Source organism: Sorex fumeus, unplaced genomic scaffold (assembly GCF_029834395.1).
Source record: "Sorex fumeus unplaced genomic scaffold, SorFum_2.1 ptg000047l, whole genome shotgun sequence".
Taxonomy (NCBI): Eukaryota; Metazoa; Chordata; class Mammalia; order Eulipotyphla; family Soricidae; genus Sorex; species Sorex fumeus.
The window spans coordinates 27,812,240-27,840,122 of NW_026606104.1; the positions used below are offsets into that span (position 1 = coordinate 27,812,240).

Sequence of the window (27,883 nt, forward strand, 5' to 3'; positions counted from 1 at the left end):
GTTTTTCAAAATCTATTTAGAAGAGACAGGCCTAGGAAAGAAATAAATTCTGGGAAACAGGTGTTGATTTCTTTTTTGTGATATCTATTCAGGACAGCTTTTGTTTGCCAGGTCATACCAGCAACTTTTTCATCTTTCCTGAATTTTCTCTCTGTTTGGCTTCATGCCTTGGCTCCATGCCTCTCTTGGTCACTGTCACTGTCAGTGTCCTCCCGTTGTTGTTTATAGATTTGCTTTGGTGGGCCCCAGTAACATCTCCATTGTGAGACTTGTTGCTACTGTGTTTGGCACATTGAATATGTTATGGGGAGCTTGCCAGGCTTTGCCGTGCCAGCAAGATACTCTCAGTGGCTTGCCAGGCTTTCGGACAGGGGTGGAGGAATCAAACCTGGGCTGACCAGGTCGGCCGCGTGCAAGGCAAATGCCCTACCTGCTGTGCTATTACTCCAGCCCTCTCTTGGTAAGCTCATAATTTCTTTCACACAGCTGCTCTCTTCCTGTATCCACCGTCTTCCTATTGGCTAAGTCAGCTGTCTGGAAGCCATCCTTGACTGCCGTCTTCCTTATAAAAGGCCCTCCTGTTGATCATCGATTTGCTCAAGTGGGCCCAGTAACGTCTCCATTGGAGACTTTGTTGTTACTGTGTTTGGCATATCAAATACATCACGGGTGGCTCTGCCGTGAGGGCGAGATACTCTCGGTAGCTTGCCGGGCTCTCCGAGAGGGGCGGAGGAATCGAACTTGGGTCGGCCATGTTGGCTGTGTGCAAGGCAAGGGCCCTACCGCTGTGCTATCACTCCAGCCCATCTCCCTTATGCTCTCACTTAAATTCAGCTACAAGTCATTTAAAAATCTTTCAAACCATTTGTTCTCTCTCTCCTTTTGGGTGCTGTGGCCTGCAAAAGAGGCATCGAGTGGCAATCATGTTCGGTCTAGAGTCTACCTTCAGCATGCTTCTCCCATCCTGGGGGAATCCTCCCAATATCCCCCATTTGGTGCTCCCTTGGGATGTGGGGGATGAGGGGAGTGGGAGGGATACTAGGATTAGTGGAGGGGGAGAATGGGCACTGGTGGAGGGATGGGCACTTGATCATTGTACAACGGAAACCCAAGCACAAAAATTTGTAAGTCTACAACTGTACCTCATGGTGTTTCACTAATAAAAAAAAAAAGTTAAAAAAAATCTTTCCAACCAGCTATTTTACCAAATAACTATTCTAATTAGAGTTATTGTTGTTGTTCTGTTTTTTTTTGTTTTGGGGCCACACCCAGCAATGCTCAGGTCAGCCACGTGCAAGGCAAACAGCTGACCCGCTGTATGTACCGTCTTTCTGGCTCCATCTAGTTAAGAGTTTTATACTTTCAGACTACTTGTTACCTTTTACTTTTTTTGGTACTCTTTCTAACAAGCCTTTGTTCTGTAGACAGAAGGGAGCATTCTAAAATAATAAGAGAGTTATACTTATTGTACTGCTTAAAATCCTTCTGTAACTTTCATTTTTGACATACCTTCAACAGCTTGGCTTTAGCTTTACATTTATAGCACATATCTTCTAATTCCTTTGTATATTATGTTTTATTCCTTCTGAATTCTTTGTGGACATTTTACCACTCTGCATTTGCCCATGCTGCTTTCTTTAGGGATACTTTCTCATTGTCTCTAGCTATTTGGTTATAATTTTTCTAAGATATAGTTTAGGAATCACCTCCTCAATGATATTTTGCCTGATATTCTTTTCCCATTACTAGACAGGGAGACTTCTGGGAGAATATTTAGTGTTCTATGCTTCTTTGTAGTTGGGATTTCTTCTTTGCTCGTACTTTTCTCTTGTTCCTGTGAGAACTATGAGAGTGACTCAATGCCCTATTCCTCTATATTTTCCTTCTATTAGAGTACATTCGATGGCTCAAAGGAGTACTCAAAGGTGGTCTATGTATAGTAATAATGATAATAATAGCTAATAGTCTATTCAATACATATTATTGCCAATAACTTTTTAATTAGTTGCGATATATCCTATTTCTCCCCATTTAAAAATAAATAAGTTGTAGGGGCTGGAGCAATAGCACAGCAGGTAGGGCATTTGCCTTGCATGTGGCTGACCCAGGTTTGATACTCAACATCCCATATGGTCCCCTGAGCACTACCAGGGGTAACTCCTGAGTGTAGAGCCAGGAGTAACCCCTGTGCATTGCTGGATGTGACTCAAAAAGCATAAATAAATAAATAAATAAGTTGTATAGCTTGGTTAAATAGTCATGTATCCTGAGTATCCCGAGTTATGCAGAAGATGGCATGACTCAGGATATTACTCTTATGTCAATTATCTTTAGTCAGAGTAAGCTTGAACAATGTTTGATTAAATATTTAATTGTCATCATTAAAAATAACTTTATATTTCTAAACAAGCATACGGAAATTAGCTAGCATGGTAAGAGTGAGAAGTCACCACTATGATTCAGCATGTCAATGTTTTGCTGAACATGACTCAAAGCATATGATTATCTGTTCATGACACAATCCTGCTTCAAGCATTTGGTTTCTTCTACTGACCCTATGGTCATTTAATTTCATGGCCATTGGGGTACACATGTGATGACTGTCTCTGTCTGTTCTTTAGAAACACAAGACTACAAAGTCAATTTGAACATGTACTTTGCAAAGGATACCCTAAGTTCAAGTTCTTCTGAAAGCATACTCACTTCTTGCATAAAAGTCAATATTAATATTTTTGTTCTACTTTCATATTTCTCTCAGGAGATAGGAATCTGCTAAATCTAGGACAATGTATAATGTTGATACTATCATAATTGATAATGCTGTCCCACATTGTAGTCATGGATTTGTTCCTCATTGTAAATTGCTAATATGAAGCTTATATCGAATCTGATGCCTCATATAATTTATTGCTGAACATATGCTAGATTGCCTAACCACTGCAATGATATTAACAGGATCGTTTTTTGATGCATGGTCACTGTCCAACTTTTAAAAATCCAGCATCCATCATAAACAAACCCTCTTTCCAATAAAGTACTATAAATTCTAAAATATGGACTATTGGAATCGATTTATTCTTAGACATAACTTCTAACTCTCATCATATACTAGTCTCCCTCCAAAAATAGTTATTCTGGGGTTCCAGGAGACAGGGGGTCTTTATATCTTTGAAATATTCATTTTATAATTAGAAAGGAATAATAGGGCAGAGAAAATTTCAAAGCTGTGTTCATAAAGTATTTTAAATACTATGATAAGTGAAAACTTGAGGCATGGAAGAGACTACTGCACTTAGTTCAATCAATATTGAAGAATTAAGGAAGATTTTTTGGGGAGAAGTACTATTTTAACAAAGAACAAAAAATAAATTTGTGTTACTATGATGAAAAGTAGGGAAGAGTATCCCTGGCAGACTAAAGTGTGCAAAGATATGGAAGAGAGTAGTAAAAATGTCATACTGTGGAAATGCTATAATTCCTTAATGCTGGCACAAAAATGAGAGTGTGCAAGTGGTAAGAAGCAAAAAAATGAGGACAGTCATTGGGAAGCTTTATATGTTGTTGCAAAAAATTTTGACTTTCTGTCAAGAACAGAGGAAAAACATTGGGGTTTCATCTAATTAATGCAAGTCATAGTTGGAATTTTTTTATTTTTAGGTATATGTACATATAGATAAAGCCCCCAGTTGGTGCTCAGGGTAACCAGGGACCAGTGAAGGAAATTCTTGGCCAAGTTGGTCGTAAATTTCTGTGGTAGAACCAGAGGATGTAGTTTTATTTGGTCCAAGAATCATCAGGACTATCTTAGTAGTACTTGGAGACCTCAAGGGTCAACCCAGCAATACTTGAGGAGGGGGCATGTTCTACTGAAGATTAAACCAGGGTCTGTGCATACCATCCCTATGTTATTTTCCTAGCCCGTATTTTTTTAAAGCTACATCCATCTTGTAAATGATATTTGATTGAAAAAATATAATGAGTAATTCTGGAGACAGGGATAACAATTAAACTGTGAAGTATTTGATATGTGAAATAAAGAAGTAGAAGTGGATATCAAGGGAATAAGAGGGTCCATAAAATATATATTCAAAGAGATGAACTGAAAATAAAAAAGTGAACAAGGAAAAACAGAAAGGAAGAGAGGGAGAAAAGAGGAAGAAAAAATAAATTAAGGATACTATTAATTTTTATGTGCTTTCTAAAAGGAAAAAGACCCTCAAATATAGAATCATAAGAAACTTAGACCTTAAATATTTCATATTATCATCTTAAAATTGTGGATTTTTATGTACAAAGTAAAAATATAATTTTATTTTATTCTCACAGGTTTATTTATTTATTTATTTTAATTAAGACACCATGATTTTTAAAGTTATTCAGGGTTGAGTTTTAGGCATACAATATTGCACCACCCATCCCACCACCAGTGTCAACTTCCCTCCACCAATGTTCACAGGTTCCTTCTCATATCTTTGTACCCTCCCTCCAGCCTCCCCTCTTGACAGGCACATTTCTAAGTTCAATTGCTAACATGTGGGTCTCTTGATTTCAGTGTTTTTGACTCTGTGATTTGGCTCTAATATTCCTTTACACCACCTTCGTACCTGATTCCCCTGATTCCCCTGTTGCCCTTTTGCCCCCATTTTCTCTTTCCTTCTCCTTCCTATACTGTGGGGATCAAGGTTAATTTGGGCATCTCTCCTTTAAAACTTTTCATTCCCTCATCTAGGCAGGTCATACCTCTCCCCCAAATGCATCAAAACCTTGAGAGCCACCCCCATGTGCCACTGCAGATGCTACACCAAATGGCCTACTGCCTAATTTCATTAAGAATCTCTACAGACTCATCCCAGTTCTATAGATACTGAAGGTTCTGGACCATGCGCATGACACTTCCAAATCCCACAGTACTGAAATTTCAGTAGGAGCACACCGATTTAGATGAGAAAGTAATGTAAAAGCCAACTAACCTCAACAAACAAAAACAGTAACACAGAAGCTTCAACTAGCAATGGACAGCTTAGTAAATCCTCAAAGACTTTATAACCCAATGATGAGATTTAACAACTTTCAAAAATTTTCTCATACTGAAGTATTTTTGATAATTCCTTTAGCCATTTGATTGCAACAATATAAAGCAAATTATTATGTTGCCTACTAAGAGGGCAGGCTTGGGGTGGGGGTGTGATTGAAAAAAAACGGAGACAGAGTTGGAAGGTAGGGTCACTTACCTGGCTTGAGATGAGCAAATGGAATTTCACCAGTGAGAAGCTCCCACAGACACAGAGCATAGCTAAAGACGTCAGCTTTGATAGTGTAGCGTGTGCACTGTGTGAACACCTCAGGAGCCATCCAGCGGAGATTCTGTGTGTCAAGGAACATTCATAAGTCAATACCACCCTTGTAACTACTTTCAGTTTACAAATCATTGTATTCATCATTGTTTGGAAGATCATACAATCCATAATTTTTCCAAAAATAGTATAGCAACTAATAAGCAAGTACCCTGCGTCTTAAAGATGATCCCAGCTATAACATCTTTAATTTCTCCCTGAGTATCCTTCCCCTTACATGCACCTGAATAACCAGTCACAAATTCATTCAGGAAATCTATCATTCTCAAGCAGTGAATCATCACTGGGAAAAAAACCTTCATTTTTAAGATCTTTAGGATATAATTTAGGAAGTGACTAAATTAGGCCCATAAGTAGTATCCTCATAACTGACAAGACAAATGTCTGAGAATATACTTATGAAATAAATTTGTCACTGGCAGGATCATGTGGGTTATATATCCTTTGTTTATATAGCCACGCTATTCCTAAATACTGTTTTTGCAATACTATAAAAAAAATAAGGTCAAGAAACATCATGTGACATAGGAAATAATACTAGACTTTAAGATAAAGGTTGAAAACGCTAGTTCAGGCTCTACTACTACTGGAACATCCCTAGGCATGCTTTGTGAACTGAACTCAAATTCTAAAGTCCCATGACTTCACAATCACATCAATCAGCTTTGCCAAACCCTTTTCTTTATTTGTATTTCTATAAGAAAACCAGTTTTTTATATTATTCTCATTTAACTTCAGTTCAACTTCATTGTGTAGTGATAACTGCTGATAACTCAGGTGTCCACCTTACTTTGAAATCATACATAATTAAAACTTCCAATAATATTTCATTCTAGTTATGGTGCTCAAATGCAATCCTTCCAGGTGAGATTCCATATTCCAAATAATATGTTTATGTAGCAGATTGTACTCTGTCACAATATTATGAAATCTGGAATAAGCATACAATTTACCAGTAGTTTCATAGAAAGGAAACAGAGTAATTAAAAAATTTACAGAGGTCACACATTACTAGTAAAAAGCAAATTAGCCTTAAAATAAAAATCTGCAGTGCTTAAAGACTCTGACTCATAGAAAACATTACTTGTTGATGAGCTTCAGTTCAATTCCATTTAATAAAAGTTTATTTAGACAGTTTCATGAGGGTGCATTTTAGAGTCACCTGGAGAACTTTCAAAAGACACTAGTATCTGATAAATCCCAGGTCAATGACATAAACATTACTGCTGGGTTTAGGTTGCATGCTTTAAAACTTTTTTCAAAGCTATTTCAATGCGCAGTCAGGATGGAGAATCATTGGTTTATCTCTCTGTGACACAGCCACCAGATGAGTTATCTGTATCCTATTAGACAGAACTCATTTCTTCTACCAGTCTTATCCCATATCTCCCTTCTCTTTATTCAGTCTATTCCAGTTCTTCATCAGGGCCTCTACTTTTACTATTTACCCTGTCATATGGTTCTTGTCCTCCCACATTTGGACCATTTGGATGGCTTCCATATTCACTCTCTTATCAAAGGCTATTATTTCTCACCTGCCCCACTGAAAGGGAATAGTCATCACTTGCCTTTTGTTTACTCTGCTTTGTTTCTTCTTCATAATACTTCTCTACCACCTTATTTTTATTTTGTTAATTTTCTCAGTGTCTGTCTCCTTACTGTAGATTATTAGCTCTGTAGCAGTGAAAGTTTGACTTTGTTTACTTCAATGTCTTTCTGGCAACTTCACTTATCTGTTTCATAAATATCTGTTGAGCAAATGATTGAGATCCTTCTAGGGAAAGGCCTATGTATAACCTTACTTCCAATACAAAATGGATGTTGTTGTTCTTTGATGTTGTTCTTCTATTCCTTCCTCTCTAACTCATTTCTCACTATCTTTCCCTTACCTGGTACTTAACAACAATGTCAAGCTATTGGAAATTTCCCCAGGAAGTTTGTGGTTTCTCATCACCCCTCTACTTTTGCATGGCTGTTGTTCACTCTCCCTGAAAGCCCCTTCCATTCTCTTTGCATCTGATTTACTTCTATTCATCTCATCTGAGCTCCCATGGTGCTTGATCACCTCTCTTACTACACCTCCATAATGACATCTATCTCTGTGCTGATTAATTTATCTTAAACCCAGAATATTTATACTTAGATCTCCTTAGTGAAATGTGTGTGTGCAGTTCCTTGAAATAAAATACTAAACTTTTATTCCTATTTTGTAATTCTGACCCTCTGTATAGTACTTGGCATGCTTTTAATAAATGTATGTTAAATAAGAGTAGAAACTAGCAGTACATATCTCTGTAAAAGTCTAGCATAAACACTGAATAAGGAGGAAGGAGAAGGGTTAAGTCCATTATGAAAAGTATTTGAATCAGATAAAGTTTTCTGGGCCTCTTAAAATGAGTAGGCTTCTTCCAGGCAGAGTACAGAGAGCTTTTCAGGTAAAGAATACCTGGAAAATACTGTGAAAGTGAATTTTGATGGTTTGGGAAATATTAGGTTGCTTGTACATTATGCCATAAAGGTCTTTGAGGGAAGTTGCAAGGAAGAGGTCACAGAGCGTTCCTTGGGGCAAATTAAGGAGGCAAAGGTGCCAAAATATGAATTCGGATCTTTGGTTTTGTTTTTAATTTTTGGGGGTAGGGGGACCACAACCAGTTTTGTTCAGGGCTTACTCTTGGCTCTTTGTTCAGGGATCACTCTTGGTTGTACCTGGGGGACAATATAGGGTGCCAGGGATTAAACCAGACCAGCTGCTTGTGTAGAATTTACCCTGCGTGTAATGGGTATTTCTGATGGTTTACAGGAGTTGGTGAATGGTCAGAAAACAGAAGTGACTGATGTTGCAGAGTGAACTGGAAGAGAGTTAGAAGAACTGCCAACAGTCTAGAGAGAAGATGGGAACCTTCATTAAGGCCACGAAAATAATAAGATAAATCTAAAAATAAATACCCCAAATTATTTCATGTATTAGTAGAAGTTTGAAAAGGAAAAAATTTAAAATTGCCTAAAACTTAGATGAATAAAATAGGTAATAGATAAAAAGAAAGTTACTTTACATTGTATAACAGGAGTAAATGACAAGGTAGGTAGTAAATTTAATAGAAAACATTTTGAGTATAATTATGCTTGCTACAGATGATATCATTATATTTGACTCAAACATTAATGCTCACCTGTGCTACCAAATGCCTTATAATATTAATGTGAAAAATTATTAATAGATTCTGATGAGAATGTCATTGTATGAATGTTATAATTAGTTACCTACTAACTGCTAACTATGGTACTTATTAAGGAGATCTAAATATGAAATCCAAAGATCTACATCCACTATGTACTTTTTAGTTTTAAACAAATTTATCATTATTCTATCCATAGCGTTTTCCAAATATATGTTGAATCTATTTCTCTGGCAGAGCTTAGAAACAGAGTTCTCTAGTAGCATTCTTTTGGAATCTTACTAAAAATGAAAATAGAAAATGTTTTCCAGTCTCTGGGACAATGACATTTCTTACAGATAGAACTATTCTCTCATGCTGAGTTTGCACATTTTAATTGCTTCATAATTATAAAGAAGACAAATTGGAACAAACCCCAGGTTGTTTGGTCATATTGTCTTCATCCAGAGACTGTAGAAATCTTGATTCTGAGGAAAGAAAAAAGAAAATTCATGTCAAAGGTCATATTTGAAAACCAAGGTAAAAGATTACTGTTAAAAGTTTTTAAATGCCAGGAAATATATATTATTAAAATTTATTATTTTTAATAATTTTTAAAATTATTTTTAATTTTTTATTTAAATTATTTTAACTTATTTATTTTTTAAAATGTAAACAATATAAAATTATTTATTTATTTTTAAATTATTATTTCTGTTTCTTCAGTTGGGCTGGAGTGATAGGCTCCCCGTGGCGTATTTGATATAGCAAAAATGGTAATAACAAGTCTCACAATGGAGAAGTTACTGGTGCCCGCTAGAGCAAATCGATGAAGAACAGGATGACAGTGCTACAGTGCTACAATTTTTTTAAGTTAAGGATATTAAAGAAGAAAAACTGAAAATAAATGGCAATGCTTTCAAAATTCAGGATATTTGAAATTTGAAAAACTATAAATTGCAATTGTGAAATCTCTCTTCAGAATAATCATTAATATCAGGTACCACCTAGAAAAGAAGAAAGACACTTGTATCATTTGAGGCTTTATTCACGGAAATCTCACCTCCAAAATCTGCTACTACAGCATGCCCATCTTCATAGAGAAGAATATTATGGCTGTAAAAAAAGTAACTTTGAGTTACATTCTTTTTCTTGTTCAAACTGTCCATCTCTTAAGGATGAAGACAACTTATTAATTCAGAGGATAAATAAAACATTAACGTCCAAGATACTAGGTTACGCTAATTTCCTTAACTTCGCTCATTCAAAGGGATTATTTACAAATTTGACCAGCTTATCTCTGACTTTGAAAAGTATAAAAATTATCCTATATAAATTCTCTAAACTTTTGAAAATCCCTATTAACTGAAGATTAGTTTTGCAGCTAGCTCCTGGAGAATATTTGATAACACAATTGTTATAGGTAAAGAGTAACACATCCATAAGCATATTAGTATCAAACTAATTAATAAATCAATTCACTGGAATCCTAGGTACAAGGACAGTTCAAGGCAGGGCTTAACAAGAATAAATCAAGAAGACTCCTTATGAAAAATATTTGTGGCTGATACTGTAATTCCAGATGAGAGAAGTGGTTTTAAAGCCCATGAAAAGATGGTAGCTTAGACTACTTAAAGTTTTGGGAAAGGTAAAGGTGCAAAAATCTCTCTCTTTCTCTCTCTCTCTCTCTCTCTCTCTCTCCTCTCTCCTCCCTTTTTCTCTTTTTTTCTCTCTTTCCCTCTTTTACTCTCTCCTTCCCTCCCTCCCTCAATTCCTTTCATTTTTGGGTTTGATTTTGATCTTGGTCCACACCTGGCAATGGGTTTACTCCTAGTTCTGTGATTAAGGGGTCACTCACTCTTGGCAGTCTCGGGACCATATAGGGTGCTGGGGATCAAATCCAGATCAGCCATGTATAATGCAAACTATTACCCACTGTGTTATCTCTCTGGCCCCATGAAGTCTCTTTGTCTAAGTCAGGAACTAAAGCTAGTTAAAAAATTTATTTCCTTTTAAAGAAATAAATTAAGGTTGAGACAGTTCAAAAAGAGATCATTCCTTTCACATTTGTGAACAGTATTGTTGGATATCTTATGCATTTGTGTATTTGAGTATTTCGTATGGAATGACCTTTTATATGCTCATTACACATTTTACTTATAAATCATTCATTTCAATTAGCATATTCCCCCATGGACTTCTAGTGCTCATAGGCTATACTATATTTATATGTTCTATCTGTAATTGTTTATTGAGTGATCAGAAGAAGGAAAATGCTATTGCATGGAGTCATTGATAAATTTAATATGAAAATGAGTCATTTACATAAATATTTTCTAGTCTGCCTTGAACTATATAAGGTTACTTTTGAGCTTTTCTTACACCATTAGTGATTTTGTGTGTATGTGTGTGTGTTGCAGATGAAATCCTTCTTGCTAGCTTGATTGCTTGCTTTTTTGTTATAATAGCTTCTTCCTATTGTTATTTTATCTTTAAAGTATCTTATTTAGATGCCATAATTTACAAAGTTGCTTATAATAGGTACATGATGACAATTGGTGGAAGGTTTGATGGGTCAGACCCTTAAGTTTGATTTGTTGTTGGTAGAAGAAAACCCGTCAGTAACTGGCTGAGCTAATCTATTTACCCCAGTTCTATCTATGGTGGAGAGGGAGTAACTGATAGGATATCAGAAGTACATTGAGGAGACAGTGATAATACAGCAGGTAGGGGGCTGGCCTTGCATGCAATGTCCCAAGTTCAATCCAAAGCATCCCACATGGCCCCCCAAGTGCTCCAGGATTAATCTTTGAGCACAGAACAAGGAGTAAGTCCTGAGCATCATTGGTTGTGGTGCTCAAAAAAAAAACTAAAAACTATAAAAACTCATTGAATGGAAAGAGAAAATGGTGAATAGATGCCATTACATATACATGTAAATAACGCAAAAGCACACACAGATATCCTGGTCTTCTAAAACCCCAAGAAGCAGTTTCACAGGTGGGTGCCCTTGAGGAATGCTTTTCAGAGAGCAGTGGATTTGGTAAAACCATTAAAGGACATTAAATTTATAGATTTAATAAAACCTTTAATTATTACAGTAATTTTGAGAATTTTGGAATCTAACATTTTGATTTCAGTTGAGTGAGTGATTCCAAAGGTTCTTGTTATTTGTTAGCTTGTAATTTTGTCGTGTCAAATAAGACTTAAGTTCAGGAGCAAGTTCTTAGTTGCAGATTCCACTTTGTGGTATCAGAAGCAACAAGAGCTTTCTTGCCACCTTAGCTATCCTGCATTGGAGATTAAAGATCATATGCTAAAATGGTGCTTATCATTGTAGGAAATTGCACAGGCTTATTCTTCCTGCTATTAAGGCCAGGTTCTATGCTAGGAACTGTAATACTTGCCTTCAACGACTACTGCCTGATTTGGAATGCAGTGTAAATTAAAGGAACATTGTCGCACAACAACTAAAATTTACCATGGTTTTCACTGTGAAAAAAATATAAAATAACACAGTGAATATCAGTCTGAAATAAACATATCAACAAACTAGAAGAAATAGTCTTATAAAATAGAAGAGGTGGTAGTACACATGATAAGAACTTAGCTATACATGTCAAGAATCAGAATCTGTGGCTTTATTTTCTCCTACTGTATCTATCATCATACTCATTTTCCCTGGTTAGTTACATTTCCAGAATCAAAATAGAACTGAGACAAGGAAAGAGAAGAACAGAAACAGTACATGATGTGGCACTGCACTGTAGCACTGTCCTCCAGTTGTTCATTGATTTGCTCGAGTGGGCCCAGTAACGTCTTCAATGTGAGACTTGTTGTTACTGTGTTTGGCATATTGAATACGTCAGTCATGAGTAGCTTTCCAGGCTTTGCTGTGAGGGTGAGATACTCTTGGTAGCTTGCCAGTCTCTCCAAGGGGGGTGGAGGAATCAAACTCCGGTCTCCTGGGTCGGCTGCACTGACAGCGTGCAAGAAAAACGCTCTACTCTTTGTGCTATCATTTCGTGATGTACTATGATTTAAAAAAAAGAGTACTTGGGTTTAACTGTTATTAGCTTTTGCTTTGAATAAATTATAATATTTTGAAATTTTGAATCTTCCCATTTTTTTCCTAGAGAAAATTAAAGAAGATAATACAATGGAATCTTGTATAAATTATGAATGGTTAAGTAGCAATTGGTTATAATTAACACTCATAAGATCTAGTTTACATGTTGTTTGTACATAAATACAGTTTATAAACTATAAAGTAATATACTTGTTATGTATAAAATAATGGGTCTCAGAAGCAAAATGACTTCTTAAATCAAAAGCCAAAATGAAAACTGACTGTACTTCAACTCATTCTTAGTGTTAAAGAATCTCTACTCCTTTTATTCCAGTAATCTAATCTACAAAATGATTTTTTTTATTGAATGACTGCAATTCAAGTGAAGGAATCTTTGTTTCCCTGATTTAAATTGATACTGGAGTATTTAGACTTGTCTATAGCTTTCTCTTTTATCATGAAGCAAATGATTTGGGTCAACTGTTTTTGTAAAAAAAAATAGAGTATTTATCTATTTGAGGTTCCCTTCTCTCATACATCACTCCACAATAAAGTCCCTTTAACCTTAACAATGCATGCACTTAGCAGAATACAAAATATAACTAAGGGCAATATTTACTTCATCCAAATAAGCGAAGCGAAAACAATCTATGTTTCGACCTTCAATTTTCTCTTCAGAACATTAGCACAGTTCAATTTCAGAAGAGAATAAGCTTTTTCAATGGTATGTGCATGTGTTCATGTATGTGTGTGCATTTCTTTTAAATGTTTTCTCTTAAACAAAAATGAACAGAAGTTAAATTTTACTGGTTCCTTGTGACAAAAGAAAATTTTCTCCAGCCTCAAAAGTGAATTAGTTTAATTAAGTCATTATGTAAGCATCATGGGTCTTTTTATTTTAATTGCCTGTGTTGAAAATTTACCTAGAGTGCTCAAATGATTCATAATCAGTTGGTTATGCACGATAGTCCAATACTAATTGTCACTATTAATCAGACTGGCCTGATTATTAGACCATTTACAAATTCTTACTTCCTTTCAGAGCTGGCCTGAAGTTCATGGTTGCCTTAGAAGAATCAAGGTTACTTGCTTCTCTTGCACTGTCACCACTAAGATATTTTTAAGTTTTTAAAAATTCATAAGTACTAGTTATTTTTTCTGTTTTACAGAGCTATATAATTTCCTGTGTCAGTTTCTACTCTTAAACATTGGTTTAAGGATATCAGGTTTAAGGATATCAGAGTCCTTATTTGAAGAGATGACATCCCCATAGGTGTAAATCTACTAATGCAACAGCAATATTTCCGAGGCTTCCTATAAGTCACTGTTTTCTGATATAAGCCTGAAGGTTATTCACTTACATGATGAAAGACACATGGCTATTGGCATGCCTGGAAGCATTCCATGGGTTAAATCACTGGAAGCAATTAGGTTTCATTTTCAATCCCATTACACTGGGAAAGTCTTCAGTTTACAAACAGATCTGCTTGACCTGATGCTGAGGGTTCCCTCATGTGCCTACTGATACATTTTGCTGGTGGCCCTAGTGATGCTCTAGGACTCTTTCCCTGTTCTCTTCCTCTCCCTGGGGAAAAACCACTATTTGACCTTTGGCAGGAGAAATGACATTGTCCTCTCCAGCCCCACTTAAAAACCCTTCTTTATGGTTTATTAAGTATGTGACCTCAGGCTCTACACTGCTTCTAATTTGTTTCAAGCATAAAATGGAGTGCTAATTCTCTTTCTACCTTCCTCTCTTATGCTCAAGCATAAGTCTCTTCCAAAAATGGAGAATAGACTCTTGGAATCTGTGACACTATTTTTGAGTGTCAACACCAACCATTTCAAGAAACTTACTGAAAATAGATTTTATGGTTCTTGCTTTTCTTCTGTTACAAAAGTAGCCTGACTATAATTCTGTTTTTAATTGGGGAAGGGGACACATACCTGGCAGTGCTCAAGGTCTATTCCTGGCTCTGTTATCAGAAGTGACCTCTTATGGTGCTCAGAGAATCATATAAGGTACAGGAGATAAAATTGGGGTTGGCCAAGGCAAGTATCTTTATGACCCTATAACTATTTTTATATTATATTTACCAGGATATCCAAAGCCAGAAAAGCACAAACTTATGTTTTGCTATTAATCCCTTTGAAGGTAGTTCAATAAAAATAAAAACTATATTTTTTTTTCTTTCAATGCTGCCAGGAAGCTGTTACAATTTGAAGTCAAAGACACAGACATGAGATGCCTTGTATCAACCTTTGATTCTTTAGAAAATGAAGGCAAGAGTCATGTCAACAGTGAAATAGCCCCCTATGTTCATTCAGGAGCAACAATATACAGATTTTGAACATAATCTGGGTAAGAGAAAATGAATTTACCAGAGCCCTATATCATGAACTTCTAACCACTGAAAGCCTAATTTCAGAGAACTCTTGGAAACCATGGAAACTGAAAACTTCAGTAAATGCAAAGGATTGCAGAACCTTGGCTTTTCCTAAAACAAACTTCAATCTGTCAGTAGAAGTATATTTGAAGGCTTACCTTTAAAGCTACTGGATTTGTCCCATTGCCAGTGGGATTGAAGTGGTGGATTATAAGATTTGTATTGTAGTTAAACCCATTTATTGAGGGTAATGTGAAAAAAATTCCACACTCTCCACTTACTATTTGCTCAGCACCATGAAATGTAAGTTGAAGAGGGATAATTACTGAATAAATCTAACTACACAGGTACATGCTATTTATTGAGGTCCCTAGAGGTTAATGCTTTAGAATAAACATGCAAATATAACATCCATTTATATTTTTGTCTATATTGTTGCTTCTTAATCATACTAGGTACACAAACTGAAAAATGGGATATTTTTGTATGTGACTTGCCAATGTAATATTGCAGGATACAATCGAATATGCATTTACTATGTCATTCTTTTTCCTTTTTGTTTTTCTGCCACACCTGAGGATGTTCAGGGATTACTCCCGGCTCCTCACTCAGAAACTACTCCTGGCAGGGATTCAACAAACTGTGTGCAAAGCAAATACTCTGCTCACTATCACTCTGGCCCATATATGTCATTTTATTTTAACTTAAAATTGAAAATAAAAGTAGTATATCTAAAAACATTACTAACATTTTTAATAGCTTCTAATGTTTTTCTAATGCATGGGACCATAAATGAACAGAGACATTTTTACTCCAGTTAGTTGTAAAACCTATCTATGGAAATTATAGGGAGAAAGTAAAGGGAAATTTCCTCCCACAAACACATTGTTTGATGTAATACTAACTCCTTTAAAATATGCATAAAATATTCACTTAGGCATAGATGGTCCATGATGAGTCCTTTATTTCTGAATCCTAGACAAATGATGACAAAAAAAGAAAAGGCTAAAGATAGGATGGAATAGGAAAAGAAATATGTGAAAGGTAAGCAAAAAACCAAAAAAAGTCTTGTGAATTCAGTCTGGCAGACACTATTGGTAATATTTGCATCCAGTTAGAGGACCTGAAATCATTATAGAATTGTTGAGCAAAGGATAACTGAGCCTAAAAATAAAAGCTGAGTAGAGAGTTTGGCTTTATCAACAAGAAAGGTTTTCTATATTAAGTAAAGCTGTCTGTAACTTGGGCAATTCTAGGAGAGCAAGTGTGGTGACTTTACCCTGACAAAGATCTTGTCCTCTAAGGATTGCCTCTACTAACCTTAGATTGATCCACAAATGCATATTTAAAAAGTATTGTTTTGGGAGAATTTGTTTACAGCCTTTTGGGAATCAGGGGGTTTAGAGATAAAGAAGGAGAGGTACTTCTTACCTACTGGACCTATTTAAAGTTAAGGCTTTTACTTGAATATCTTTATATTTAGTGAACACAAAAAAACTAAATGCCCATGTTTCTGGGCTTGGTTAAAAATGTCCTTATTTTCACATGCTTTCCATCAAGGACACTTAAAAAATTCAAAAGAAACAAACTGGTCTATTTTTCAAAAACCTGCTGAACCATTCAGCATCTCTTCAGTTGCTGAGAAGAGGCACTGTGAGTTTTTTTTCAAGAGTCTAGATAGTCTATCCCCTTGGGATAGAAGTATTAGTCACAGAAATGTAAGTTATCAACCATGACGGTTTAGGGCTATTTCAGTTATAACCCTTTGTCAATGCTGTGTGACTGCCACCACAATATCCCCTGGCTCTGTCCCCCTATCTCCTTCCTTTTGTTCATGTCCCTTAGTTTGAATTTACTCTCAACCTTTCTTCTAAATAAATATCTCCTATTTTCAACATCACTCTTAGTAATTTCTCCTTATACATGCTTTCACAGAATTTGTTTCCAATAAGATTATAAACACCACAGGAACAAGATCCATGAGCCAGAGAAAGTAATGGTGATCATTAAACTCTCATTGAATTAAAATTTCTTCTTGATACTAGAAATAAAGGGTAAAAAGGAGTCAAAATTATGAGGGAATTTCACAGGATTGGAATTATATTGTTATATTGGGGGATCATTTCTAAAGTTCATAGAATTCAATTTTGCAGTTATATTAAAAACAAATTGTTTATATTTTTGTAAAGATGGAAATTCACAACTCAAAATCAATGTTTGGAGACAAACATAATTTTCCTGTTTTTTCAAAGCCTTATTTCATGAAAATTTTTATCAGTCAGTTTACTATAAAATCAACATTCACAAACAAATATTTGGCTAATAATTCACTTGTTTCTATCATATTTATGAAGATTGCTCACAGCACAGAGAAACTTTGGAACAAACCCACTTTTCTAGTAAAGATAAAAGATGAGCTGAAAAACACTCCTAATCAGAGACAGGCATGAGCCAAGTCCCTTTGTTTAAAGCTTTATTCACGTACTCACCCCATGTCCTTCCTGACAATATAAATTCTATCCATGTTTCAAGAAGAAATCAAATCTTTCTTTCTTAAGTTTTACCTAAATATTAATTTCTATAGTAATGACTAAGACAGAATACCTATAACAGTGTCTTTTGGTTCCTATGGTCAGTACTTAATATACGCTCTATAACTATTTTTGTATTTGAATAAGTTCAATGCAACATTTTCAAAATGCAATAGAAATAGCCAGGATGATAGTTTGCTTGAATAAATTAATGGAAAATTTCAGAACATTAGGCCAAGAGACCAAATGTGTATCTGTGATCCTGGCTTCTTTGTAGTCATAAAGAAGAAGTTTCAGGAATTAAGAGTTCAGGCCTTAGGTAACTGGAAGTTTACCATTAATTAAAAAAAAGGTTTCTCCTGAACTTGGGTGATAAGGTGAGGATAAGTAGGAGGGGGCAGAGTACAACCATTATTTGCATCTATAATATCTATACTTGTGGTCCAAGAAACATGCTTCTATCCTGTGTCTCTTGATCCGTCCTCATTATCTCCACCTAGGTCCAGAGTCGGCAAGGTTACATAATCTAAGGACCTGTGACCTCTTCAGATCACAAAGGGTGCAGTTCCAGTCTAAGTCCAGGTCTGGGAGGATCAGGAGAGAACAGAGTAAATTTGACTGAAAACTGGTCGCCTTAAGACTGAGACTGAATGTCAGGCAGGAAAGAGCAAAGCTTCAACATACAGGCCAGTAGAGAACAATCTGATTTGTTTCTTTCTTTGTTCTTCTCCTGTTTTCAGTTGATTGGGCAGAGCTACTTCATCTTAGGGGGCAGTATTTTTTCCTCATCTTCCAATTCAAAGTCAGTCTTTTTTTAAAACAAAAATAATATTGAATCACAGTGACATACACAGTTACAAAGTTGTTCATGATTGGGTTTCAGTCATACAACTTTCCAACAGCCATCCCTTCAACTAGTGTAATTTCCCATTACCAATGTCCCGTTTTCTTCCTGCCACCACATCCATATCCCACCTTTGCCCCAACCTGCCTCTATAGCAGGCTTCTCTCTCTCTCTCTCTCTCTCTCTCTCTCTCTCTCTCTCTCTCTCTCCTCTCTCCCTCTCTCCTTCTCTCTCTCTCCCCTTCCCCGCCCCCCCCCACCTTCTGGGTATTACAACAGGTTTCCAGCACTCAGTTCTTGTCCAGAATGATCATCTCCAACTATCATTGTCATAGTGGTTCCTTATCTATCCTAAGTACTCCCCTTGCTCCTCCATTTGTGCCAGGCAAATCCTCCCCTTGTTTCTACTGTCATGAGTATCAGACTCATATTACATTAATTTTTATATCCCACAGATGATTGCAATCATTCTATGTCTGTCTCCCCTTTTGACTCATTTCACTCAGCATGATACTCTCCATGTCCATTCATTTATAAACAAATTTTATGATTTCATTTTTCTCAACATCAGTCTTTCCTATCCAGAATTAATAAACACACATTTCATCATCACCAAAGTATCCCTGACCCTCTATCATTGTCTTATGTCATACTTATGCTCTAGTATGCCTTACCCTCCCCTCCAACCCCTGCTAAATAATTATTTTGTAATCCAAAGTCAATGGTTTGTCATTGTTTGATATGATTTATTCCTTTGTTTTGTCTCTAAGTATAGTATACAGGTGAGTGAGATCATTCCATAGTTTTTTTTCTCCTCATTTATTCTGCTTAACATGGTATTCCCACACTCCATCCATGTTGCTGCAAACTATGTAACTTCATGCTTTCTTACAGTTGAATACTATACTGTTGTGTATCTAAATCAGAATTTCTTGAAGGGTTTTCTTATACTTACTGCTTCTACTTCTTTATTGACCATTCTCCCCTTCATTCACAAGTCTCACTTTCCCTCCTACCACTCCAAAATCTTTCTTTCATTCACTAACTCCTGTGTTTCTAAATTCCAGGGCATCATTTGTCAAATTTACATATAATCTCCTGAGTCTTCTATAATCTTGACTAAAGCCTACTCTTCTTCTTTCCTATGAGGACACATCATCAAAATTTGAGCTGTTCACATAAAAATTAGGGGTCCATTTTTTACTCTCTCTAATCTTCAAAGCACTCACAAACTTCTATCTATTCTACTTTTATAATATGATTCACAGAAGTTTTGTTAGACTGCACATTTATTATTCAATCTAAAAGTAAAAATATATAACCTTATGATAAATAAGTAATGTAAGAATATGTAGATTAATATACTATTTGTAGTAAAGAGATATCTTTCTAGTGCTATACATGGGTTTTTGATCTAGATAACACAACAGCAGCAATAATAAAACATATATCACTTCACCAGGCATAGTTCTAGGTAATTTATATTAATTGATTTGTTGCAAACTCTAATGAAGTAGATATAATTAATTGACCATTTTAAATGTGAAGAAAACAAACATCAGAACTATTAATAACTCCCTTTCACAGCTAACTAACACAGCTAGGAACTTCAAATTATTCTGATTATTTCATTTCCATAGCAGCTTTTTATGGTGACATCTATACTTTACCTTCCAGTTGAGGAATCAGTCAAGAAACTTAAAATATTTTCTTTTGGCCACACATTAAGTAAAAAGTGTCAGAATAATGATTAGAATCCACATCTATTTGACTTAAAATTTCAATTATTTTTCTCCATACATACTCTGATAGGAATGCACTAGGTAGTATGGGAAAAATTAAATTAGAAAGTACGCACTTAATTTTGTACCTCTTTCAATAATTTGGAAATCTTTGATATGAAGATTGTTTTTAGAGGAAACATGAAGAATGAGTGTCATAATAGTAAAGTCTGCACAATTAAAATAAATGTAACAAAGTAATTTAAAATGATACTGAAAAAATTCAGAATCTTGGGGAGAGAAGTGTAAAACAATGAAGAAGTGACATGTGTAGTGGGATGGATGTGCTTGTGGTGGTGTGGGGGGAGGGGTGGTGATAGAGGATAGTTTACTTGTGGAATCTGAAGGAAGAATGAAGTTTGAGCAAGAAAAGATGAATTGCCTTGAGAGTGTTTGGAAAACTTAATGAGATTGTGTTAAGAGAAAATGTGATCTGTGACTAAATAGTTCAACAACATGCATATTTCATGATGTTGACTTTATGTGAGTTGAGTACTTATGAGTCATAGCTGAAATAAAACCAGAGATAACCAGTGATTTTAGAACTTTGCTTGCAGTTACCTGGATGTTTCAAGTGCCTTAGAAATGACAGTATTCTAGTGATGCCCACAGGCTATCTATTGCACTATGGATACTTGATAGTTTACCCTAAGTGCAGAACATTCCATTTCTCAAAAATTTAGCAGTCTTCAAATTTTTGTCTTTAGTTTTGTACAGAACTTCTAATTAACCCCAGAACCATGAAAACAGAAGTTTTATAACTATTACCCACATTCTCAAGCAAAGAAGTGCAGTCAATTTGCTGCAATATGGATGGAACAAGGAGATAATAAAGTAAACCAGAAGAATGATAAACACAGGATAATATTATTTGTATGTGGTATTTAGAATAATTGGATGAGACAATGCAATGTTTTAAAGTGGGGATGCCTAGATCATCCTTTAATTCCAAAATATAGGGAGAAGAAAAAAGTCAAGTGGGGAGGGGGAGGACAGAAGAGATAGATGAGAAGCAACAGGGGCCAAGGATCAAGGTACAATGGTGGTATTCAAAAATGATAAACCTGGTCCCCCGAGATGCCTGAAGAGAAGCAGTTTTGAGCGTCTGCCCTGCGCTCTTCACTCCTGACCTGACGGCAGCGCCCATCTCATCTTAATTCCAGGTCAGAACAGCTGCCGGCTCGCGACCCTGGGACCTCCATCTTTCCCTGCAGGACCCCAGGTGTCCCCCGAGATGCCTGAAGAGAAGCAGTTTTGAGCATTTGCCCTGCCCTCTTCACTCCTGACCTGACGGCGGCGTCCATCTCATCCCAAACCCAGGGTTCTGTAGAGGTGTGGCCTCCTCAAAAGTGGGCGTGGCCTCAAAAGTGGGCGTGGCTTAATTTCCGGCGGGCCAACGCTTACGCGGCCGCAGGTTGTTTTCCCACACTAAGGAACCTAGTCCCCAGGGAATCTAGTAACCCAACCTACTCAGCAATATGAAGAAACAAAGAAAATCTCCAACACAAGGGGAGAACAACGAAAACAATCTAGACCATTCTGTCAATACAGCTCACCTAAGGGACCTCTCTGACATAGAATTCAGGTACGAAGTCATCAAGATGTTCAATCAACTCAATGAAACAGTCAGACAGACAGCCAGTAACACCACAGAAAAAATCGACAAATTACGAGAAGAAATGAGGGCAGAAATGTCACGATTAAAAGATTCCATAGATGAAATGAGAAATTCAGTTTCTTCTCTTAAAAATAGAATGACCACAGCTGAAGAGAGAATCAGTGACCTGGAAGATCAGCTGCAACAAGCCAACACGCAACAACAAACAGTGGCAAGGGACCTCAAAATGGCTCTACAGAGAATCAGAGTCCTAGCAGATGACTCCAAGAGGAACAATATTAGAATCATGGGACTACCTGAACCTCAGGGAAACAATCCCAACGAAAAAAACACCGTCAAACAAATCATTGCTGAAAACTTCCCAGAGCTGCACAATGCAGCCATTCAGATTCAAGGAGCCCGAAGGGTGCCAGCTAAAAGAGACCCCAACAAAAACACTCCAAGACATATCATACTTAGAATGATCAATACTGCCGATAGAGACACAATACTGCAAGCAGTAAGCGCAAAGAAGGAAATCACATACAAAGGAGCATCCCTTAGATTCACAGCAGACCTATCAGAGGAAACCCTACAAGCCCGAAGGCAGTGGCGAGATATAGTCAAAAAACTCACGGAAATGAATGCTTCCCAAAGAATACTCTACCCGGCTAAACTCTCCCTCAAAATCTAAGGAACAGTACACTATTTTATAGATAAACAGCAGCTCAGGAACTTCATAGACTCAAAACCAAACCTAAAGCAAGGCCTAAAGGGGCTACTATAAGAAAAGACAAACCCTACAACCACAACACACCCGCACAGAAACATGACACAAAACCCCATAACCATTCTCTCTCTCAATGTCAACGGTCTAAATTCACCAGTTAAGAGACACAGAGTGGCAAAATAGATACAGAGACAGAACCCAACATTCTGCTGCCTACAAGAAACTCACCTCAACAGCCAGAGCAAACACAGACTCAAAGTCAAAGGATGGAAAACAATCCTGCAAGCAAACAACTCCCTCAAAAAAGCTGGGGTGGCCATACTAGTATCCGACAACATTAATTTCACCTTGAAAAAGATTAGAAGGGACAGTGAAGGCTATTTTCTCTTCATCAAGGGATACGTACAACAGGAAGAAATCACACTCTTAAAGGTATACGCACCTAATGAGGGAACAGCTAAATATTTAAAACAACTGTTAACAGATTTTAAGGAGACATTGCTAGCAACACAATAGTACTTGGAGACTTCAACATCGCCTTATCATCTCTGGATAGATCAACACGAACAAAACCCAGCAAGGAATTATTGGCTTTGAAAGAAGTAATAGAAGAGAAAGGGCTTATGGACTTATACAGGGCTTTACACCCCCAAAAGAAAGAATACACATTCTTCTCCAGCGCACACGGAATATTTTCCAAAATAGACCATGTGCTAGGACACAAAACATACCTCAACAGAATCAAGAAGATAGAAATAGTATCAGCCATCTTTTCAGACCATGATGCACTGAGGATAGAAGTGAATCACACACAGACACGGAGAACCAAATCAAACACCTGGAAATTAAACAACTCGATGCTGAACAATGAGTGGGTCAGGAACGAAGTCAAGGATGAAATCAAAAGATACCTGGAAACAAATGAGAATGAAGACACAAACTACCAGAACTTATGGGATGCAGCGAAAGCTGTATTAAGGGGAAAATTTATAGCTCTGCAAGCCTATCTTAAGTCGATAGAAACGATGCACATAAACAATTTGACCTCACAGCTCAAGACCTTAGAAAAGGATCAACAGAAAGAGCCTAAATCAGGCAGAAGGAAAGAGATCATAAAACTTAGAGCAGAAATCAACGACATGGAAAACAAAGAAATAATCCGAAAGATCAATGAAACCAAGAGCTGGTTCTTCGAGAAAATAAATAAGATAGATAAACCACTAGCAACACTCACAAAGAAACAGAGAGAGAGAACCCTAATAAATCGAATCAGAAATAAGAATGGGGATATCACAACAGAAACTAAAGAAATTCAAGAGATCATCAGAGACTACTTTGAAAGTCTCTATGCCACGAAACACGAGAACCTGGAAGAAATGGATAAATTCCTGGATTCCTACCATCTCCCAAAGCTGAATCAAGAAGATATAGAGTACCTGAATAGACCTATTCACATCAAGGAAATTGAAACTCTAATCAAAAGTCTTCCCAAAAACAAAAGCCCAGGCCCAAACGGATTTACTAGCGAATTTTTCCAAACATTTAAAGAGGACCTATTGCCAATTCTTCTCAAGCTTTTCCAGGAAATTGAAAAAACAGAAACTCTCCCAAACAGTCTCCATGAAGCCCATATCTCTCTAATACCAAAAGGAAACAAAGACACCACAAGAAAAGAAAACTACAGGCCAATATCCCTGATGAACACGGATGCGAAGATTCTCAACAAAATACTAGCCAATAGAATACAACAACTCATCAAAAAGATCATACATCATGACCAAGTGGGATTCATCCCAGGGATGCAAGGATGGTTCAACATTCGGAAATCAATCAACATAATCCATCATATCAACAAAAGAAAAGATAAAAATCATATGATCATATCAATAGACACAGAGAAAGCTTTTGACAAGATCCAGCACCCATTCATGATGAAAACCCTTGCCAAAATGGGGATAGAGGGGACTTTCCTCAATATAGTTAAAGCCATCTACCACAAACCTACAGCAAACATCATCCTCAATGGGGAAAAACTGAAACCCTTCCCCCTAAGGTCAGGGACGAGACAAGGATGCCCACTCTCTCCACTACTATTCAATATAGTACTGGAAGTACTTGCAATAGCGATTAGGCAAGAAAAAGATATTAAGGGCATCCAGATGGGGAAAGAAGAAATTAAGCTCTCACTATTCGCAGATGACATGATACTATACTTAGAGAACCCTAAAACCTCTACCAAGAAACTCCTAGAAACAATAGGCTTGTATAGTAAAGTGGCAGGCTATAAAATCAATACCCAAAAATCCATGGCATTCCTATACGCAAATAGTGAAAGAGAAGCAAGTGACATCAAGAAAACAATCCCATTCACAATTGTGCCCCAGAAAATCAAGTATCTAGGAATCAGCTTAACTAAGGAAGTAAAGGACCTGTACAAAGAAAACTACAAAACGCTACTTCAGGAAATAAAAGAGGACACGAGGAAATGGAAAAATATCCCCTGTTCATGGATGGGGAGAATCAACATCATCAAAATGGCAATACTTCCCAAAGCACTGTACAAATTCAATGCAATCCCTATAAGGATACCCATGACATTCTTCAAAGAAATGGAGCAAACACTCCTGAAATTTATATGGAACAATAAGCCCCCACGAATAGCTAAAGCAATTCTTGGGAAAAAGAAAATGGGAGGAATCAACCTCCCTAACTTCAAACTCTACTACAAGGCAGTAATAATTAAAACAGCATGGTACTGGAACAAAAGCAGAGCTGCAGACCAATGGAACAGAGTTGAATATACTGACATTTCCTCCCAAACATATAATCATCTAATTTTTGATAAGGGGGCAAGAAAAGTGAAATGGAGCAGGGAAAGCCTCTTCAACAAACTGTGCTGGCAAAATTGGATGGCTACTTGCAAAAAAGTGGGCTCAGATCTCTGCCTAACACCATGCACAAAAGTAAGATCAAAATGGATTTATGACCTCAACATCAGACCAGAATCTATAATGTTTATTGAAGACAAAGTCGGCAAAACTCTCCATGATATTGAAGCTAATGGTATCTTCAAAGATGTCACGCCACTGGCCGAGCAAGTGAAAACAGAGATAGACAAATGGGACTATCTTAAACTAAGAAGCTTCTGCACCTCAAAAGAAACATTGACCAAAATACAAAGACAGCCTACAGAATGGGAAAGGATATTCACCAAGTACACGTCCGACAAGGGGTTGATATCAAGGATATACAAGGTACTGGTTAAACTCCACAAGAAGAAATCTCCCAACCCCATCAAAAAATGGGGTGAGGAAATGAACAGAAACTTTCGCAAAGAAGAAATTCGAATGGCAAAAAGGCACATGAGAAAATGCTCTACATCACTAATCATCAGAGAGATGCAGATCAAAACCACAATGAGATATCATTTCACACCACAGAGACTGGCCCACATCCACAACCGGTGGATGGCGCAACCGGTGCTGGCACGGATGTGGCGAGGAAGGGACCCTCCTTCACTGCTGGTGGGAATGCCGGCTGGTCCAACCCTTTTGGAAAACAGTATGGACGACTCTCAAAAACTTAGAATTTGATCTGCCATTTGACCCAGCTATAGCACTCCTGGGAATATATCCCAGAGAGGCAAAAAGGTATAGTCGAAGTGACATCTGCAATTGTTTGTTCATTGCAGCACTCTTTACAATAGCCAGAATCTGGAAAAAACCTGAGTGCCCAAGAACAGATGACTGGTTAAAGAAACTTTGGTACATTTACACAATCGAGTACTATGTAGCTGTTAGAAAAGATGAAGTTATGAAATTTACATACAAGTGGTACTACATGGAAAATATCATGTTAAGCAAAATGAGTCAGAAAGAGCGGGATAGACACAGAAAGATTGCATTCATCTGGGGAACATAAAGCAACAAAAAGGGAGAGTAACACCCAGGAATGGCTGAGATTAGTACCAGGAATTTTGCTCCATGAATGGAAGGCCAGCCACAGGCTCTAGGTGAAAAGGAAGCTCAGATAGAGAAGAGAGTACCAAATGAAGGGTGTTGTGAGGGTCCTCCCAGGGTGGGAGAAGCATGCTAAAAGTAGTCGATAGATCAAACATGATTGCCACTCAATGCCTCTCTTGCAAAACACAGTACCCAAAAGAAGAGAGAGAGAACAAGGGGGAATACCCTGCCACAGAGGCAGGATGGGACTGAGGGGCGGGGTGAGGGTGGGGTGGTGATACTGGGACCCATGGGGATGGATGACGGGCACTGGTGGAGGGATGGGCACTTGATCATTGTATAACTGAAACCCAAGCACAAAATTTGTAAGCCTATAACTGTACCTCATGGTTTTTCACTAATAAAAGAAAAAAAAACCAAAAATGATAAACCTAAATATACAAACCACAGAGTAAACAACACTGAAACACTGAGACCCAAACTTTAATAACCAAACTTAAAAAGTTGCCTGTCAAGGTGGCAGACTGGGCAGTGGGGCTGGGATCGGGGTGAGGTAGAAAAGGGAACCTGGGAACACCAATGAAGGGAAGTTGAAACTGGTGGTGAGATCAGTGATGGAACATTGTATATCTAAAACCCAACTGTAAATAACATTGTAAATGCTGGTGATTTAGTATAATAAAATTTAGAAAAGAGGAAAAAACGAAAAGAAATGCAAACACCAATTTGCGTGTCTAAATTTCAGGAGGTTATAACTCAGAGAGGTTACAAATTCAGCCACTTGAAGGCTGGAGAGCTCTTGTGGACTGCAGGATGATTCATTCAAGAGAATAGGACTGTTTGGGTTCAAATATCAGCTTTGCTGTTTAGCTAATAGCGTGACTTGGGGAAAAAATTAATTTACTGAACTTCATTTTTTGTTTTTTATTTCTGTGAGTTATTTTAGTGAAATAGTACTTGTGAAAGAAATTCACAAAGAAATTTATTTTTCCCAAACTCTGACACAGTATCTTTTTGATAAAGCAATAAAGAGAAAATGAGATGCCAGAATCAAAGAATCAATTAGTTGACTTTTAATAAGATTGATCAAAGATAATAACTAAAATAAGAAAACAATATATATACATATATCTATGAGAATGACTAAAAAATGTACCTTCATTTTATACATGTAAATCTAGATGGAAATAATCTTAAACAGTGAGTGAAATAGCAACAATCTTTAGGTAGGGATCACTGGAAGGTATTTTGGAAGATGTAGTAACAGTGTCTCAAAATAATAAATGATTATATATCCCAAAGGAATTAATATAATCTTAAATTAAATATAATATTTATTAGGAGGAGTAGGTTTTTAAGGAGAAATTACTGTACTGAACAAATTTTTAAAAAAATAAGCCTACGAACCATCTTCACAGAAGTATCGCTTCATCTCTTATCCTCATTTTTTAAATGGAGTTATTAGATTTTGAGG

At 36.8% G+C, this 27,883-nt stretch overlaps 1 protein-coding gene across 3 annotated transcripts in view; it reads right to left on the bottom strand.

Annotated features, from left to right (window-relative positions):
- Positions 1–27,883, bottom strand: part of TNNI3K (TNNI3 interacting kinase) — a 345,420-nt gene that overhangs the window by 115,203 nt on the left and 202,334 nt on the right. For all 3 annotated transcript variants that reach the window (XM_056123421.1, XM_056123420.1, XM_056123422.1), the window contains 3 exons: positions 9,573–9,625; positions 8,945–8,997; positions 5,232–5,364 (listed from right to left, as the gene is read on the bottom strand). In XM_056123421.1, coding sequence (XP_055979396.1) covers positions 5,232–5,364; positions 8,945–8,997; positions 9,573–9,625 — 239 coding nt within the window. The remainder of the gene's footprint in view (positions 1–5,231; positions 5,365–8,944; positions 8,998–9,572; positions 9,626–27,883) is intronic.